The 15,536-nt window shown below is 43.8% G+C and overlaps 1 protein-coding gene across 2 annotated transcripts in view; it reads right to left on the bottom strand.

Annotated features, from left to right (window-relative positions):
- Positions 1–111: 111 nt before the first annotated feature.
- tnnt3a (troponin T type 3a (skeletal, fast)) overlaps positions 112–15,536 on the bottom strand; it is a 22,697-nt gene continuing 7,272 nt past the window's right edge. For both annotated transcript variants that reach the window (XM_034177329.1, XM_034177330.1), the window contains 8 exons: positions 14,382–14,427; positions 14,185–14,301; positions 12,593–12,670; positions 12,326–12,439; positions 11,856–11,968; positions 2,895–2,985; positions 712–752; positions 112–157 (listed from right to left, as the gene is read on the bottom strand). In XM_034177329.1, coding sequence (XP_034033220.1) covers positions 121–157; positions 712–752; positions 2,895–2,985; positions 11,856–11,968; positions 12,326–12,439; positions 12,593–12,670; positions 14,185–14,301; positions 14,382–14,427 — 637 coding nt within the window. In that variant the 3' untranslated portion in view covers positions 112–120. The remainder of the gene's footprint in view (positions 158–711; positions 753–2,894; positions 2,986–11,855; positions 11,969–12,325; positions 12,440–12,592; positions 12,671–14,184; positions 14,302–14,381; positions 14,428–15,536) is intronic.

Below are 15,536 nucleotides of genomic sequence, written 5' to 3'. Positions count from 1 at the left end.
CCTGCTTGGAACAGGAAGTTGAGTAAATGCAGGCAGAACGTTCTGAGTTAAGACATTCATCACAGGGAGCGCCACTTCATCAGGTGTGAGGCGATCGCAGTTTGGTTTTAATTAGTTGATCTACTTTCTGCGGCGGGCGGCGGCTCCCTTCTTGCTGCTGTAATATGGAAAACACAAAGACAAATACACGTCAAATATTAAACGATTATTGACTGAGCGCTATTTGGGTCCGCTAACGCTCAGTCCGTACGGTCAACACCTCGGTCTGATATTTTCCCGTACAGACTGAGCAAGCGAGGTTAATAATTTGTTTATTATGTGGCTACTACATATATAAATATGCGACCTTACGGTATCATCCAAATATGAAAGCTGCTGACAGGTTTGGGTTCTTGGTCTGACCTGTCTGCTTCACCTCCATGAAGAACTTGCTAACAGATGGTCCGGTTGTTAGCTGGTAAACTTTCAATCTGTGGGTTTTTTTCTGATGCTTTTTAGATATTTATGGAGTACGTTCGTGATACGCGTTCCGGACTGATTGTCTTGTTAACAGTCTGATATGGGAAAATATCAGACCTGAAATCAGCCAACCAGAGCGCTTGTGGTGTTGCAGCCATATAATAATAATTAAAATATTTTTATTTGTTGGTTGTCACTTGACCAGGGGTGGCGCTGTGCTTCACACTCATGCAGACACTTGGCTTCACTTACAATTTACTGAGCTCCTCGACTCTCTTACGCAGGGTCGTGACCTGGAAAGAATCAAAGAGTACAGTGTGGGCTCAAATCCTGGGGTCACATGACACTGAGGTCAACCTCATAAAACATCAACAACCGCAACAAAAGCAAACACAAATCTTTTAAAATGTGGAAAAAACACAAAATAAAACACAATTTAACATGTAGAAGAAAAAAGAAAATCACACAAATTATTTAAAATGTAAAAAACACAAAATAAAACACATTATTTAAAGTGTAGAAAAAACCCACAAATCATTTAAAATGTGAAAAATAAAATAAAACAAATCATTTAAAATGTGAAAAAAACACAAATCATTTAAAATGTGAAAAAAATAAGTGTGAAAAAAACACAAATTATTTCAACTGTGGAAAAATAATAAACACAAATTATTTAAAATGTGACAAAATAATAAAACACAATTTAAAGTATGAAAAATAATAAAAAAATATTTAAAGTGTCAAAAAATAATAAAAATTATTTATATAAAGTGTGAAAAAATAGTTTGCATGTTACCTCACAGTGTTTATTGTAATAGTTTTACATAATTTAAAATATTACACTGAAAAAATAAAAATAAATCTGTTAAAACGTTAAATTCAGGTGACTGTGTATTCTCTTTATTTACCGTGCATCCGGAAAGTATTCACAGCGCTTCACTTTTTGCATATTTTGTTGTTACAACCTTATTCCAAAATTCATTTTTGCCCCTCAAAATTTTACTCACCACACCCATAATGACAACATGAAAAAAGTATTTTTAATTGTTGGAAATTTATTAAAATAAAAATGAATAAATCACATGTACGTAAGGATTCACAGTCTTTGCTCAATAATTTGTTGATGTACCTTTGGCAACAATTACAGAAGTGAGGGCAGCTATGAAAAGGATGAAGAGTGGAAAGGCAGCTGGTCCAGATGACATTCCAGTGGAGGCATGGAAATGTCTAGGAGAGATGGCAGTGGAATTTCTAACCACATTGTTTTTTAATTAAATTTTGAAAAGTGAGAGGATGCCTGAGGAGTGGAGATGAAGTGTGCTGGTTCCTATTTTTAAGAACAAGGGTGATGTGCAGAGCTGCAGTAACTACAGGAGCATAAATTTTTTCAGCCACAGCATGAAGTTATGGGAAAGAGTAGTAGAAGCTAGACTGAGAAAACAGGTGAAGAACTATGAGCAGCAACATGGTTTCATGCCAAGAAAGAGCACTACAGATGCAATGTTTGCCCTGAGAGTGCTGATGGAGAAGTATAGAGAAAGCCAGAAGGAGTTACATTGTGTGTTTGTGGATTTAGAGAAAGCTTATGACAGGGTGCCAAGAGAAGAGTTGTGGTATTGTATGAGGAAGTCTGGAGTAGCAGAGAAGTATGTGAAGGTGGTGCAGGACATGTACAAGGATGACAGCGGTGGGATGCGCACTAGGTATGAGAGACTCATTCAAGGTGGAGGTGGGATTACACCAAGGATCAGCTCTTGAGACTGAGATGGTTTGGACATGTGCAGAGGAGGGACCCAGGGTATATAGGGAGAAGGATGCTGAGGATGGAACCACCAAGCAGGAGGAGAAGAGGGAGGACAAAGAGAGGAGGTTTATGTATGTACTGAGGGAGGACATGCAGGTGGTTGGTGAGACAGAGGAAGATACAGAGGACAGGGTGAGATAGAAAAAATTGATATGCTGTGGCGACCCCTAACGGGAACAGCCAAAAGAAGATTTACAATTCAAAACAAGACCAAAAAAAAAAAAAATCACATGGAAATACAATTAATTCCACCCCAAAAATGTTTTAAAAAGTTTTAAATACTTTACTGACTTGCAAAAAAATGTGATTTATAGTCAGAATTTTGCTTTGCTTAAATTGTAATTTTTGTTTTGTCTTGTCTGCATTTTGAAAGAAAAATAAGACTGACATTCAGATTTATAAATTTTAAAATGTAACCAGAACTACTTGTTACCTTTTATCTGCTCAGTTCAATCAGATATTTAATGCATAATTTTGTTTTCTTCCCATCATCTGGATTTCTCAGATTTATGTGAACCCTGATCCTTGTTTTAGGTCTTAAATGTCTCCAGCATGCCACTTAATCATTTCTCTCCTAAGTGTTCCAATGCAGGCCCTGAGCCTGAGGTTGAGAAGCTCATGAAGGTCTCACCTCGTACTTCTGCCTCTTCAGTCTCTCCATGTGGTCGAACTTCTCAGACTCCAGTTGCACCATCCAATCATGGAGCTCTTTAATCTTATCCCTGCAAAAAACACAACCAGATTATCCCATATTTAAAAGGTTCCTGGAAGTCGCTGCCGGCAGTGGATCAGACCGCAGACATAATGGATTGGTTTAGTAATCTGTGCACAAAGACTGATATATGAGGAAAGTAAACAACATCCACAAAGGCAGTGGTTGTCATATTAGCTAGCAGTTATCATATTAGCTAGAAGGAATCATTTTAGCCATCAGAATCACCTGAAACAGTTTGAAAGACTGCAATTTAACTGGCTCAATTTTGGTTATGTTGGGTCAGTTGTGGTCATGTTAGGATGGTTTGGGTCATGCTGGGTCGGTCTGGATCAGTTTGGGACATGCTGGGTCAGTTTGGGTCACATTGGGACGGTTTGGGTCATACTGGGATAGTTTGGGTCTTGTTGAGTTGGTTTGGGGCAGTTTGGGTCATGTTGGGATGGTTTGGCTCATGCTGGATCAGTTTGGGTCATGTTTGGTCAGTTGTGGTCATGTTGGGATGGTGTGGGTGATTTTGGGTCAGTTTGGGTCCTGTTGGTTCAGTTTAGGTTATGTTGGGAGAACAGTTGTGGTCAGGTTCAGATGGTTAGGGTCATGTTGGGGGGATTTGGGTCATGTTGGAATAGTTCGGGTCATGCTGGGTCAGTTTGGTCATGTTGGAATAGTTTGGGTCATGTTGGGTTGGTTTGGATCAGTCTGGGACATGCTGAGTCAGTTTGGGTAATGCTGGGTCAGTTTGGGTCATGTTGGGATGATTTGGGTCATACTAGGATGGTTTGGGTCATGTTGGGTTGGTTTGGGTCATGTTGGGATGGTTTGGGTGATTATGGGTCAGTTTGGGTCCTGTTGGTTCAGTTTGGGTCATGTTGGGTCTGTTTTGTCATGTTGGGATGGTCTGGGTCATTTATGGTCATGTTGAGATGGTTTGGATCAGTTTCATCATGCTGGGTCAGTTTGGATCAGTTTGGGTCAGTTTGGATCATGTTGGGATGATTTTGGTCATGCTGGGTCTGTTTGGGTCATGTTGGGATGGTTTCGGTCATGTTGGGTCAGTTTGGGTCATGTTGGAATACGTCTGGTCATGCTGGGTCAGTTTGGTCATGTTGAAATGGTCTGGGTCATGCTAGGGTCAGTTTGGATCAGTTGGAGACATGCTGGGTCAGTTTGGGTCATGTTGGGATGGTTTGGTTCATGCTGGATCAGTTTGGGTCATGTTTGGTCAGGTGTGGTTATGTTGGGATGGTTTGGGTCATTTTGGCGGGTTTGGGGTCAGTTTTGGTCATGTTGGGATGGTTTTGTTCATGCGGGGTCTGTTTGGGTCAGTTTGGGTCATGTTGGGATGGTTTGGGTCATGTTGGGATGGTTTGAGTCATGCTGGGTCAGTTTGGACCATGTTGGGATGGTTTGAGTCAGTTTTGGTCATGTTGGGATGGCCTGGGTCATGTTGGGTTGTTAGGGTCAGTTTGGGTCACATCGGAATGGTTTGGATCAGTTTTGCCCATGTTGGGATGGTATTGGTCATGTTGGGTCTGTTTGGATTAGTTTGGGTCATGTTGGGATGTTTTGGTCATGTTGGAATGGTTTGGGTCATGTTGGGAGGATTTGTGTCAGTTTAGGTCATGTTGGGTCATGTCGGAATGGTTTGGGTCATGCTAGGTCAGTTTGGGTGATGATGGGTCGGTTTGGATCGGTTTGGATCGTATGAGATGGTTTGCATCATGCTGAATCAGTTTGGGTCATGTTGGGATGGTTTGGGTCATTTTGGGTCACGTTGGGTCGGTTTGGTTCAGTTTGGTCATGTTGGGTCAGTTTGGGTCATGTTGGGATGGTTTGGATCAGTTTCAGTCATGCTGGATCAGTTTGGGTCATGTTTGGTCAGTTGTGGTCATGTTGGGATGGTTTGGGTGATTTTGGGTCAGTTTGGGTCCTATTGGTTCAATTTGGGTCATGTTGGGTCTGTTTGGTCATGTTGGGATGGTTTGGGTCGTGCTAGGTCAGTTTGGGATGGTTTGGATCATGTTGTGTCGGTTTTGGTCATGTTGTGTTGATTTAGGTCATATTGTGTCTGTTTTGGGTCATTTTCTGGTCAGTTTGGGTCACATTGAGATGGTTTTGGATCAGTTTTGGTCATGCTGGGATGGTTTTGGTCATGCTGGGTCTGTTTGGGTCAGTTTGGGTCATGTTGGAACAGTTAAGGTCATGTTTGGATGTTTGGGTCATGTTGGGGGGGGTGGGTCAGTTTGGTATCAGTTTGGGTCATGTTGGGATGTTTTGGGTCATGTTGGGTCGGTTGGGGTCACGTTGGGTTGGATTGGGTCAGTTTAGGTCATGTTGGGAAGGTTTGAATCATGCTGGGCCAGTTTGGGTCATGTTGGGATGGTTTGGGTCATTTTTGGTCACGCTGGGATGTTTGGGTCATGCTGGGCCAGTTTGGGTCATGTTGGGATGGTTTGTGTCATTTGTGATCATGTTGGGATGGTTTGGGTCATGTTGGGTTGGTTTGGGTCATGCTGGGTTGGTTTGGATTATGTTGGGATGGTTTGGGTTATCCTGGGTCAGATTGGGTCATGTTGAGATGGCTTGCGTCATTTGTGATCACGTTGGGGTGGTTTGGGTCATGTTGGGTCGGTTTGGGTCATGTTGGGATGGTTTTAATCATGCTAGGCCAGTTTGGGTCAGGTTGGGACGGTTTGGCTCATTTGTATTCATGTTGGGATGGTTTGAATCATGCTGGGTCAGTTTGGGTCATGTTGGGATGTTTTGGTCATGTTGGAATGGTTTGGGTCATGTTGGGATGGTTTGCATCATTTGTGATCATGTTGGGGTGGTTTGGGTCATGTTGGGATGGGTTGGGTCATGTTGGGATGGTTTGAATCATGCTGGTCCAGTTTGGGTCACGTTGGGATGGTTTGGCTCATTTGCATTCATGTTGAGATGGTTTGAATCATGCTGGGTCAGTTAGGGTCACGTTGGGATGTTTTGGTCATGTTGGAATGGTTTGGGTCATGTTGGGGGGATTTGGGTTATGTTGGAATGGTTTGGGTCATGCTGGGTCAGGTTGGATCATATTGGGATGGTTTGGGTCATGATGGGTCAGTTTAGATCAGTTTGGGTCATGTTAGGATGGTTTGGTCATGTTGGGTCAGTTTGGGTCATGTTGGAATGGTTTGGGTCATGTTGGGTCAGTTTGGATTAGTTTGGGTCATGTTAGGATGGTTTGGGTCATGTTGGGTCAGTTTGGGTCATGTTGGAATGGTTGGGTCATGTTGGGTCAGTTTGGATTAGTCTGGGTCATGTTAGGATGGTTTGGGTCATGTTGGGTCAGTTTGGGTCATGTTGGAATGGTTTGGGTCATGATGGGTCAGTTTGGATTAGTCTGGGTCTTGTTAGGATGGTTTGGGTCATGTTGGGTCAGTTTGGATTAGTCTGGGTCTTGTTAGGATGGTTTGGGTCATGTTGGGTCAGTTTGGATTAGTCTGGGTCATGTTAGGGTGGTTTGGGTCATGTTGGGTCAGTTTGGGTCATGTTGGGATGGTTTGGGTCATGATGGGTCAGTTTAGATCAGTTTGGGTCATGTTGGGATGGTTTGGGTCAAGTTGGGTCATGTTGGGATAGTTTGTGTCATGATGGGTCAGTTTAGATCAGTTTGGGTCATGTTAGGATGGTTTGGGTCATGTCAGGTCAGTTTGGGTCATGTTGGGATGGTTTGGGTCATGATGGGTCAGTTTAGATCAGTTTGGGTCATGTTGGGATGGTTTGGGTCAAGTTGGGTCATGTTGGGATGGTTTGTGTCATGATGGGTCAGTTTAGATCAGTGTGGGTCATGTTAGGATGGTTTGGGTCATGATGGGTCATGTTAGGATGGTTTGGGTCATGATGGGTCAGTTTGGATTAGTTTGGTTCATGTTAGGATGGTTTGGGTCATGTTGGGTCAGTTTGGGATATGTTGGAATGGTTTGGGTCATGTTGGGTCAGTTTGGATTAGTTTGGGTCATGTTAGGATGGTTTGGTCATGTTGGGTCAGTTTGGGTCATGTTGGAATGGTTTGGGTCATGTTGGGTCAGTTTGGATTAGTTTGGGTCATGTTAGGATGGTTTGGTCATGTTGGGTCAGTTTGGGTCATGTTGGAATGGTTTGGGTCATGTTGGGTCAGTTTGGATTAGTTTGGGTCATGTTAGGATGGTTTGGGTCATGTTGGGTCAGTTTGGGTCATGTTGGAATGGTTTGGGTCATGTTGGGTCAGTTTGGATTAGTCTGGGTCATGTTAGGATGGTTTGGGTCATGTTGGGTCAGTTTGGGTCATGTTGGAATGATTTGGGTCATGATGGGTCAGTTTGGATTAGTCTGGGTCTTGTTGGGATGGTTTGGGTCATATTGGGTCAGTTTGGATTAGTCTGGGTCATGTTAGGGTGGTTTGGGTCATGTTGGGTCAGTTTGGATTAGTCTGGGTCATGTTAGGGTGGTTTGGGTCATGTTGGGTCAGTTTGGATTAGTCTGGGTCATGCTGGAATGGATTGGGTCATGTTGGGGGGATTTGGGTTATGTTGGAATGGTTTGGGTCATGCTGGGTCAGGTTGGATCATATTGGGATGGTTTGGGTCATGATGGGTCAGTTTAGATCAGTTTGGGTCATGTTAGGATGGTTTGGGTCATGTCAGGTCAGTTTGGGTCATGTTGGGATGGTTTGGGTCATGATGGGTCAGTTTAGATCAGTTTGGGTCATGTTGGGATGGTTTGGGTCAAGTTGGGTCATGTTGGGAGAGTTTGTGTCATGATGGGTCAGTTTAGATCAGTTTGGGTCATGTTAGGATGGTTTGGGTCATGTCAGGTCAGTTTGGGTCATGTTGGGATGGTTTGGGTCATGATGGGTCAGTTTAGATCAGTTTGGGTCATGTTGGGATGGTTTGGGTCAAGTTGGGTCATGTTGGGATGGTTTGTGTCATGATGGGTCAGTTTAGATCAGTGTGGGTCATGTTAGGATGGTTTGGGTCATGATGGGTCATGTTAGGATGGTTTGGGTCATGATGGGTCAGTTTGGATTAGTTTGGGTCATGTTAGGATGGTTTGGGTCATGTTGGGTCAGTTTGGATTAGTTTGGGTCATGTTAGGATGGTTTGGGTCATGTTGGGTCAGTTTGGATTAGTCTGGGTCTTGTTGGGATGGTTTGGGTCATATTGGGTCAGTTTGGATTAGTCTGGGTCATGCTGGAATGGTTTGGGTCATGTTGGGGGGGATTTGGGTTATGTTGGAATGGTTTGGGTCATGCTGGGTCAGGTTGGATCATATTGGGATGGTTTGGGTCATGATGGGTCAGTTTAGATCAGTTTGGGTCATGTTAGGATGGTTTGGGTCATGTTGGGTCAGTTTGGGTCATGTTGGAATGGTTTGGGTCATGTTGGGTCAGTTTGGATTAGTTTGGGTCATGTTAGGATGGTTTGGGTCATGTTGGGTCAGTTTGGGTCATGTTGGAATGGTTTGGGTCATGTTGGGTCAGTTTGGATTAGTCTGGGTCATGTTAGGATGGTTTGGGTCATGTTGGGTCAGTTTGGGTCATGTTGGAATGGTTTGGGTCATGATGGGTCAGTTTGGATTAGTCTGGGTCTTGTTAGGATGGTTTGGGTCATGTTGGGTCAGTTTGGATTAGTCTGGGTCATGTTAGGGTGGTTTGGGTCATGTTGGGTCAGTTTGGGTCATGTTGGGATGGTTTGGGTCATGATGGGTCAGTTTAGATCAGTTTGGGTCATGTTGGGATGGTTTGGGTCAAGTTGGGTCATGTTGGGATAGTTTGTGTCATGATGGGTCAGTTTAGATCAGTTTGGGTCATGTTAGGATGGTTTGGGTCATGTCAGGTCAGTTTGGGTCATGTTGGGATGGTTTGGGTCATGATGGGTCAGTTTAGATCAGTTTGGGTCATGTTGGGATGGTTTGGGTCAAGTTGGGTCATGTTGGGATGGTTTGTGTCATGATGGGTCAGTTTAGATCAGTGTGGGTCATGTTAGGATGGTTTGGGTCATGATGGGTCATGTTAGGATGGTTTGGGTCATGATGGGTCAGTTTGGATTAGATTGGTTCATGTTAGGATGGTTTGGGTCATGTTGGGTCAGTTTGGGACATGTTGGAATGGTTTGGGTCATGTTGGGTCAGTTTGGATTAGTTTGGGTCATGTTAGGATGGTTTGGTCATGTTGGGTCAGTTTGGGTCATGTTGGAATGGTTTGGGTCATGTTGGGGTCAGTTTGGATTAGTTTGGGTCATGTTAGGATGGTTTGGGTCATGTTGGGTCAGTTTGGGTCATGTTGGAATGGTTTGGGTCATGTTGGGTCAGTTTGGATTAGTCTGGGGTCATGTTAGGATGGTTTGGGTCATGTTGGGTCAGTTTGGGTCATGTTGGAATGATTTGGGTCATGATGGGTCAGTTTGGATTAGTCTGGGTCTTGTTGGGATGGTTTGGGTCATATTGGGTCAGTTTGGATTAGTCTGGGTCATGTTAGGGTGGTTTGGGTCATGTTGGGTCAGTTTGGATTAGTCTGGGTCATGTTAGGGTGGTTTGGGTCATGTTGGGTCAGTTTGGATTAGTCTGGGTCATGCTGGAATGGTTTGGGTCATGTTGGGGGGATTTGGGTTATGTTGGAATGGTTTGGGTCATGCTGGGTCAGGTTGGATCATATTGGGATGGTTTGGGTCATGATGGGTCAGTTTAGATCAGTTTGGGTCACGTTAGGATGGTTTGGGTCATGTCAGGTCAGTTTGGGTCATGTTGGGATGGTTTGGGTCATGATGGGTCATGTTGGGAGAGTTTGTGTCATGATGGGTCAGTTTAGATCAGTTTGGGTCATGTTAGGATGGTTTGGGTCATGTCAGGTCAGTTTGGGTCATGTTGGGATGGTTTGGGTCATGATGGGTCAGTTTAGATCAGTTTGGGTCATGTTAGGATGGTTTGGGTCATGTTGGGATGGTTTGGGTCATGATGGGTCATGTTGGGAGAGTTTGTGTCATGATGGGTCAGTTTAGATCAGTTTGGGTCATGTTAGGATGGTTTGGGTCATGTCAGGTCAGTTTGGGTCATGTTGGGATGGTTTGGGTCATGATGGGTCAGTTTAGATCAGTTTGGGTCATGTTAGGATGGTTTGGGTCATGTCAGGTCAGTTTGGGTCATGTTGGGATGGTTTGGGTCAAGTTGGGTCATGTTGGGAGAGTTTGTGTCATGATGGGTCAGTTTAGATCAGTTTGGGTCATGTTAGGATGGTTTGGGTCATGTCAGGTCAGTTTGGGTCATGTTGGGATGGTTTGGGTCATGATGGGTCAGTTTAGATCAGTTTGGGTCATGTTGGGATGGTTTGTGTCATGATGGGTCAGTTTAGATCAGTGTGGGTCATGTTAGGATGGTTTGGGTCATGATGGGTCATGTTAGGATGGTTTGGGTCATGATGGGTCAGTTTGGATTAGTTTGGGTCATGTTAGGATGGTTTGGGTCATGTTGGGTCAGTTTGGATTAGTTTGGGTCATGTTAGGATGGTTTGGGTCATGTTGGGTCAGTTTGGATTAGTCTGGGTCTTGTTGGGATGGTTTGGGTCATATTGGGTCAGTTTGGATTAGTCTGGGTCATGCTGGAATGGTTTGGGTCATGTTGGGGGGATTTGGGTTATGTTGGAATGGTTTGGGTCATGCTGGGTCAGGTTGGATCATATTGGGATGGTTTGGGTCATGATGGGTCAGTTTAGATCAGTTTGGGTCATGTTAGGATGGTTTGGGTCATGTCAGGTCAGTTTGGGTCATGTTGGGATGGTTTGGGTCATGATGGGTCAGTTTAGATCAGTTTGGGTCATGTTGGGATGGTTTGGGTCAAGTTGGGTCATGTTGGGAGAGTTTGTGTCATGATGGGTCAGTTTAGATCAGTTTGGGTCATGTTAGGATGGTTTGGGTCATGTCAGGTCAGTTTGGGTCATGTTGGGATGGTTTGGGTCATGATGGGTCAGTTTAGATCAGTTTGGGTCATGTTGGGATGGTTTGGGTCAAGTTGGGTCATGTTGGGATGGTTTGTGTCATGATGGGTCAGTTTAGATCAGTGTGGGTCATGTTAGGATGGTTTGGGTCATGATGGGTCATGTTAGGATGGTTTGGGTCATGATGGGTCAGTTTGGATTAGTTTGGGTCATGTTAGGATGGTTTGGGTCATGTTGGGTCAGTTTGGATTAGTTTGGGTCATGTTAGGATGGTTTGGGTCATGTTGGGTCAGTTTGGATTAGTCTGGGTCTTGTTGGGATGGTTTGGGTCATATTGGGTCAGTTTGGATTAGTCTGGGTCATGCTGGAATGGTTTGGGTCATGTTGGGGGGATTTGGGTTATGTTGGAATGGTTTGGGTCATGCTGGGTCAGGTTGGATCATATTGGGATGGTTTTGGTCATGATGGGTCAGTTTAGATCAGTTTGGGTCATGTTAGGATGGTTTGGGTCATGTCAGGTCAGTTTGAGTCATGTTGGGATGGTTTGGGTCATGATGGGTCAGTTTAGATCAGTTTGGGTCATGTTGGGATGGTTTGGGTCATGATGGGTCATGTTGGGATGGTTTGGGTCAAGTTGGGTCATGTTGGGATGGTTTGTGTCATGATGGGTCAGTTTAGATCAGTGTGGGTCATGTTAGGATGGTTTGGGTCATGATGGGTCATGTTAGGATGGTTTGGGTCATGATGGGTCAGTTTGGATTAGTTTGGGTCATGTTAGGATGGTTTGGGTCATGTTGGGTCAGTTTGGATTAGTTTGGGTCATGTTGGGTCAGTTTGGATTAGTCTGGGTCATGTTAGGATGGTTTGGGTCATGTTAGGTCAGTTTGGATTAGTCTGGGTCATGTTAGGATGGTTTGGGTCATGTTGGGTCATACTTCAGCTTGTCTTCGTTCAGGTGGTCGATGTTGAGAGGTTTGCGTCTTCCGGCCAGGATCTTCTTCTTCTTCTCTCTCTCAGTTTCTTTTTTGCCTCCTCTCTTCTGGTCAGCCTGATTTAACAGACAAACACAACAGCACATTAACTGGCAGACAAACAAGTGTGTGACCAGAGGGTCACAGGTTCAAATCCCCGAGCAGACAGGAGCATGTGGGTGGGGAAGGTGAGATTGGAGTCCCTTACTCTGGGTGAGCTCACATCACTTGGCTCTGAGCAAGGACCTTAATCCAGGCTGCTCCCAACAACATCACACTGCACGTGTGTGTGTGTGTGTGTGTGTGTGTGTGTGTGTGTGTGTGTGTGTGTGTGTGTGTGTGTGTGTGTGTGTGTGTGTGTGTGTGTGTGTGTGTGTGTGTGTGTGTGAGTGAGAGAGAGAGATTTGTGCCGACCCCCCCCCCCAGCCTCTCACCCTCTGCAGGTGGCTGCTGTAGCTGGAGCCCATTGCTGACAGCGCCACCTTCTTCTTGGCCTCCTCCTCTGCCTTCTTCTTGGCCTCAGACTCCTCCCTCATCCGCCGCTCCTCCTGGTCCACAAACAGCTCAGAGTCAGCATTCAGCCCAAAACTCACCAGAGAGTATTTTCAATGAGGAATAAACCAACAAATAAAAAAGCCTTCGTATTGAGTGTTTGTGAATGTTTGTTGTTGACACTGACCGGCAGGGTGATGACTACAAACCTCTCGTCTGGCCTGGCGCTCCTTGTCTTTCTCAGCACGGACCCTCTGCTGCTCCGTCCTCTCTGCACGACGCTTCTCCTGCAAAATACAAAATATATGAGCAGACGTCACACAGCGAAGGGGAACAATGTATTCCTGGACAAACAAACAAACAAAACAACATGTTTAATCACAAGAACATTGTCTCCAGAACATCACAGGAAGTAACCTGGATGGAAGGAATGTCTTTAGTTTCTGAATCACCCATGAAAATTGTGCAAATGGAAAGTTAATCAAACCAGCAAATGATGAAACATAAACACAGATTTAGTGCTAAAATAACAGTGACACATTCACCCTGCAGTCATGTGATCAGGGCGTTCTCTGCACGCACGGTCACATGACCTGCAGTTTATCAGCGTGGCTGCTGACATTAGAAAGTCCACTTCAGTTAAAATTTTTAACCTTTACTTATGGACACAGATTTATCTTATTGCTGCACTTTGATGACTTACTGTTGCAGTTTGGTGTTTTATTATGCTCATCACACTGTAATACTTAAGTGTTTATATATAAATACAAACTTCCTTTGACTCCTCCCCCTTTTTCACTCTGGGTTGCCACAGCAGAGCTGAGGCCGATTTTACACTGGACGCCCTTTATGACGTAACTCCACATTACATGGAGAATGAGCACGGAGGTCTTGACCCAAGAACCTACTACTGTGGAAACAAGCGCACAAAGTGCACAGCCACCATGCTGACAGGTCATACACAGAGAAATAACAACTGCTTTTTGGAAGCAAGTAACAAATGTAGCCAATCAGAGCAGAGCAACCACAGACAGCAACCAGCTGCAGCACCGAGCTCACGTTGCTTTGATATTTCACTCTCCACTACAACGATCAATAGTTAAAAATGTCGGTCCATGAGGAAGTGGGCGGGGCTTGAAGTGACAGGATGCAATCTAGCTCCTGTGTCCTGTGGAGCTTATGATCAAATATCTAAAGTCACACCTGTGAGGTTAAATCTTTAGAAAAATCACTAACGGTTATTAATATAGTGCTACCTGATGAATATATTATAACAAACATTATTAATCCTACAGCTGACTGGAGATGATTGATCAGTTATTGATGGTGAATCTTTTTCCTGTCATTGTGATTGATCATCAAAGCAGATTCATGTCTCAAACTTCATTAAAGTTAGATTTTACCCAAATAATTTGTGAAAATTACATCAATTAAAGAACAGGTCAAATACAGACAAATACGTAAACATACACACACACACACACACACACACACACACACACACACAACAAAAACTTAATTTTTCAGGATTTCCTGCATCCTTTTTGTTAAATAATGAATTTAAGTGGATAGGGAAGTGTGGACTGAGCTGCACGGTGATCCGGATCCACATAAGTGGCAGAAAATAAATTAATGATTATTTCTTAAATCTCTGAATGACTCACTTCACAAACCTGTAATGAACGAACCAGACGTCCTAACTGTTAGTTTCTGAAGGTTCTCGGTCATCCAGGTAGAAGTTATCTACAACCTGACTAACCAGCAAATGTGAGTGAGGACTTTTGGCTGAAGGAACACTCACGATTCTGTCCTTGAGCGCGATCAGCTCCTCCTCCTCCTTCTTCCTGTGCTCAAAGTGAGCATCGATCAGGGCCTGCAGCTCGATCAAATCCTTGTTCTGACGCTTCTTCTGGATGTCCTGCACAACCACAGCACACGAGCAACACTCAGCAACCACCAGACAGGCACAAAGAGCAGCCCACCATGTCCCAGACTCACATCAAAGTCCACTTTCTCACCCTCCGGGATCTTTGGAGCACTGGGCCTGTGGCACAGGAAGACAGCTGGTGTTTGGGTCTCATTAACAGTAGAACATCTCTATTTATCACTCAAATGTTTGTATGAGGAAAAAAAATTAGAAGACAAACTGCTCTGCCCCCCTCCCCAACAAAAAAACTCCTCTCAGAATTTCTATCCCAAAGCAACTACAGCACTCAGTGCTGTGTGATATCTATTATGAACAACACCAATACTGCAATACTGAGATTGTATTCTTTACATTACTTTAATAATTTTATACAGTACTTTTACATTTTGTTTTGCAGCACAAAGGGACACTTGCAATTCCTTTATATCCTTTATGCATATGCAACAACAATAACGTCTCAGTTGAATTAAATGAATTGAGAATTTGCTTAACTGTTGTAACAGATGACCAGATGCCCACAAGGGGGCAGTGTTGTACTCTGTCAGTTTGTGCTGGGCAGTGTACTTTGAATTAGACAGTATTTGTGATGGCCAAGCAGTGTGCTTGGTTTCATTGTGGAAGGTTCCCGGTTCAAATCCCACCACTGCCACATTTCTTGTCAGGAAGGGAATCCGGTGTAAAACTTGTGCCAAATCAACATGCAGATCCTCATTAGATCTGTTGTGGTGACCCTGAGTGCAAAAACAAGGGAGCAGCCGAAGGGTCTTACCTTATGTTTGACCTACACAAACAAGTAAGTTGCCCATAAGGACAAGGACATAACTTTAAGTTGATCTTTGGCTGCCAGAATTTTACTTCTCAAATGAATAAACAGTTGAGATCTTGCCACAGATTTAAGCAGCTTGTTTCACCATCTAGAGGGCGATATGAGCATTTCAGGGCTTCTGGTGCATTACCTACTAGAAACCCAAAATTCAGTAAAAAATGTATTTATAAATGTCAGAAATGCATGATTTTTTTTTTTTTTTTTGCACAGAGAGCTTTGACCTCCCAATGTTAGCATATAAAAATTTAGATTTTGAGAGTGTTACAGTTCTTGAGTTTTAAGATAAAAATGTTTGTTGGAAGGACAGAATTTCTCAGGACAACAACAACTTAGAACTGTAAATAATTCCAGTTTGACAGATTTTATGTGACTATATAATAAAAAAATAGTGACGCACTGT

The sequence above is a fragment of the Thalassophryne amazonica genome, chromosome 8 (genome assembly GCF_902500255.1).
Source record: "Thalassophryne amazonica chromosome 8, fThaAma1.1, whole genome shotgun sequence".
Taxonomy (NCBI): domain Eukaryota; kingdom Metazoa; phylum Chordata; class Actinopteri; order Batrachoidiformes; family Batrachoididae; genus Thalassophryne; species Thalassophryne amazonica.
The sequence above is the reverse complement of the archived record's forward strand: the minus strand, read 5'-3'. Positions and strand labels throughout refer to the sequence as shown.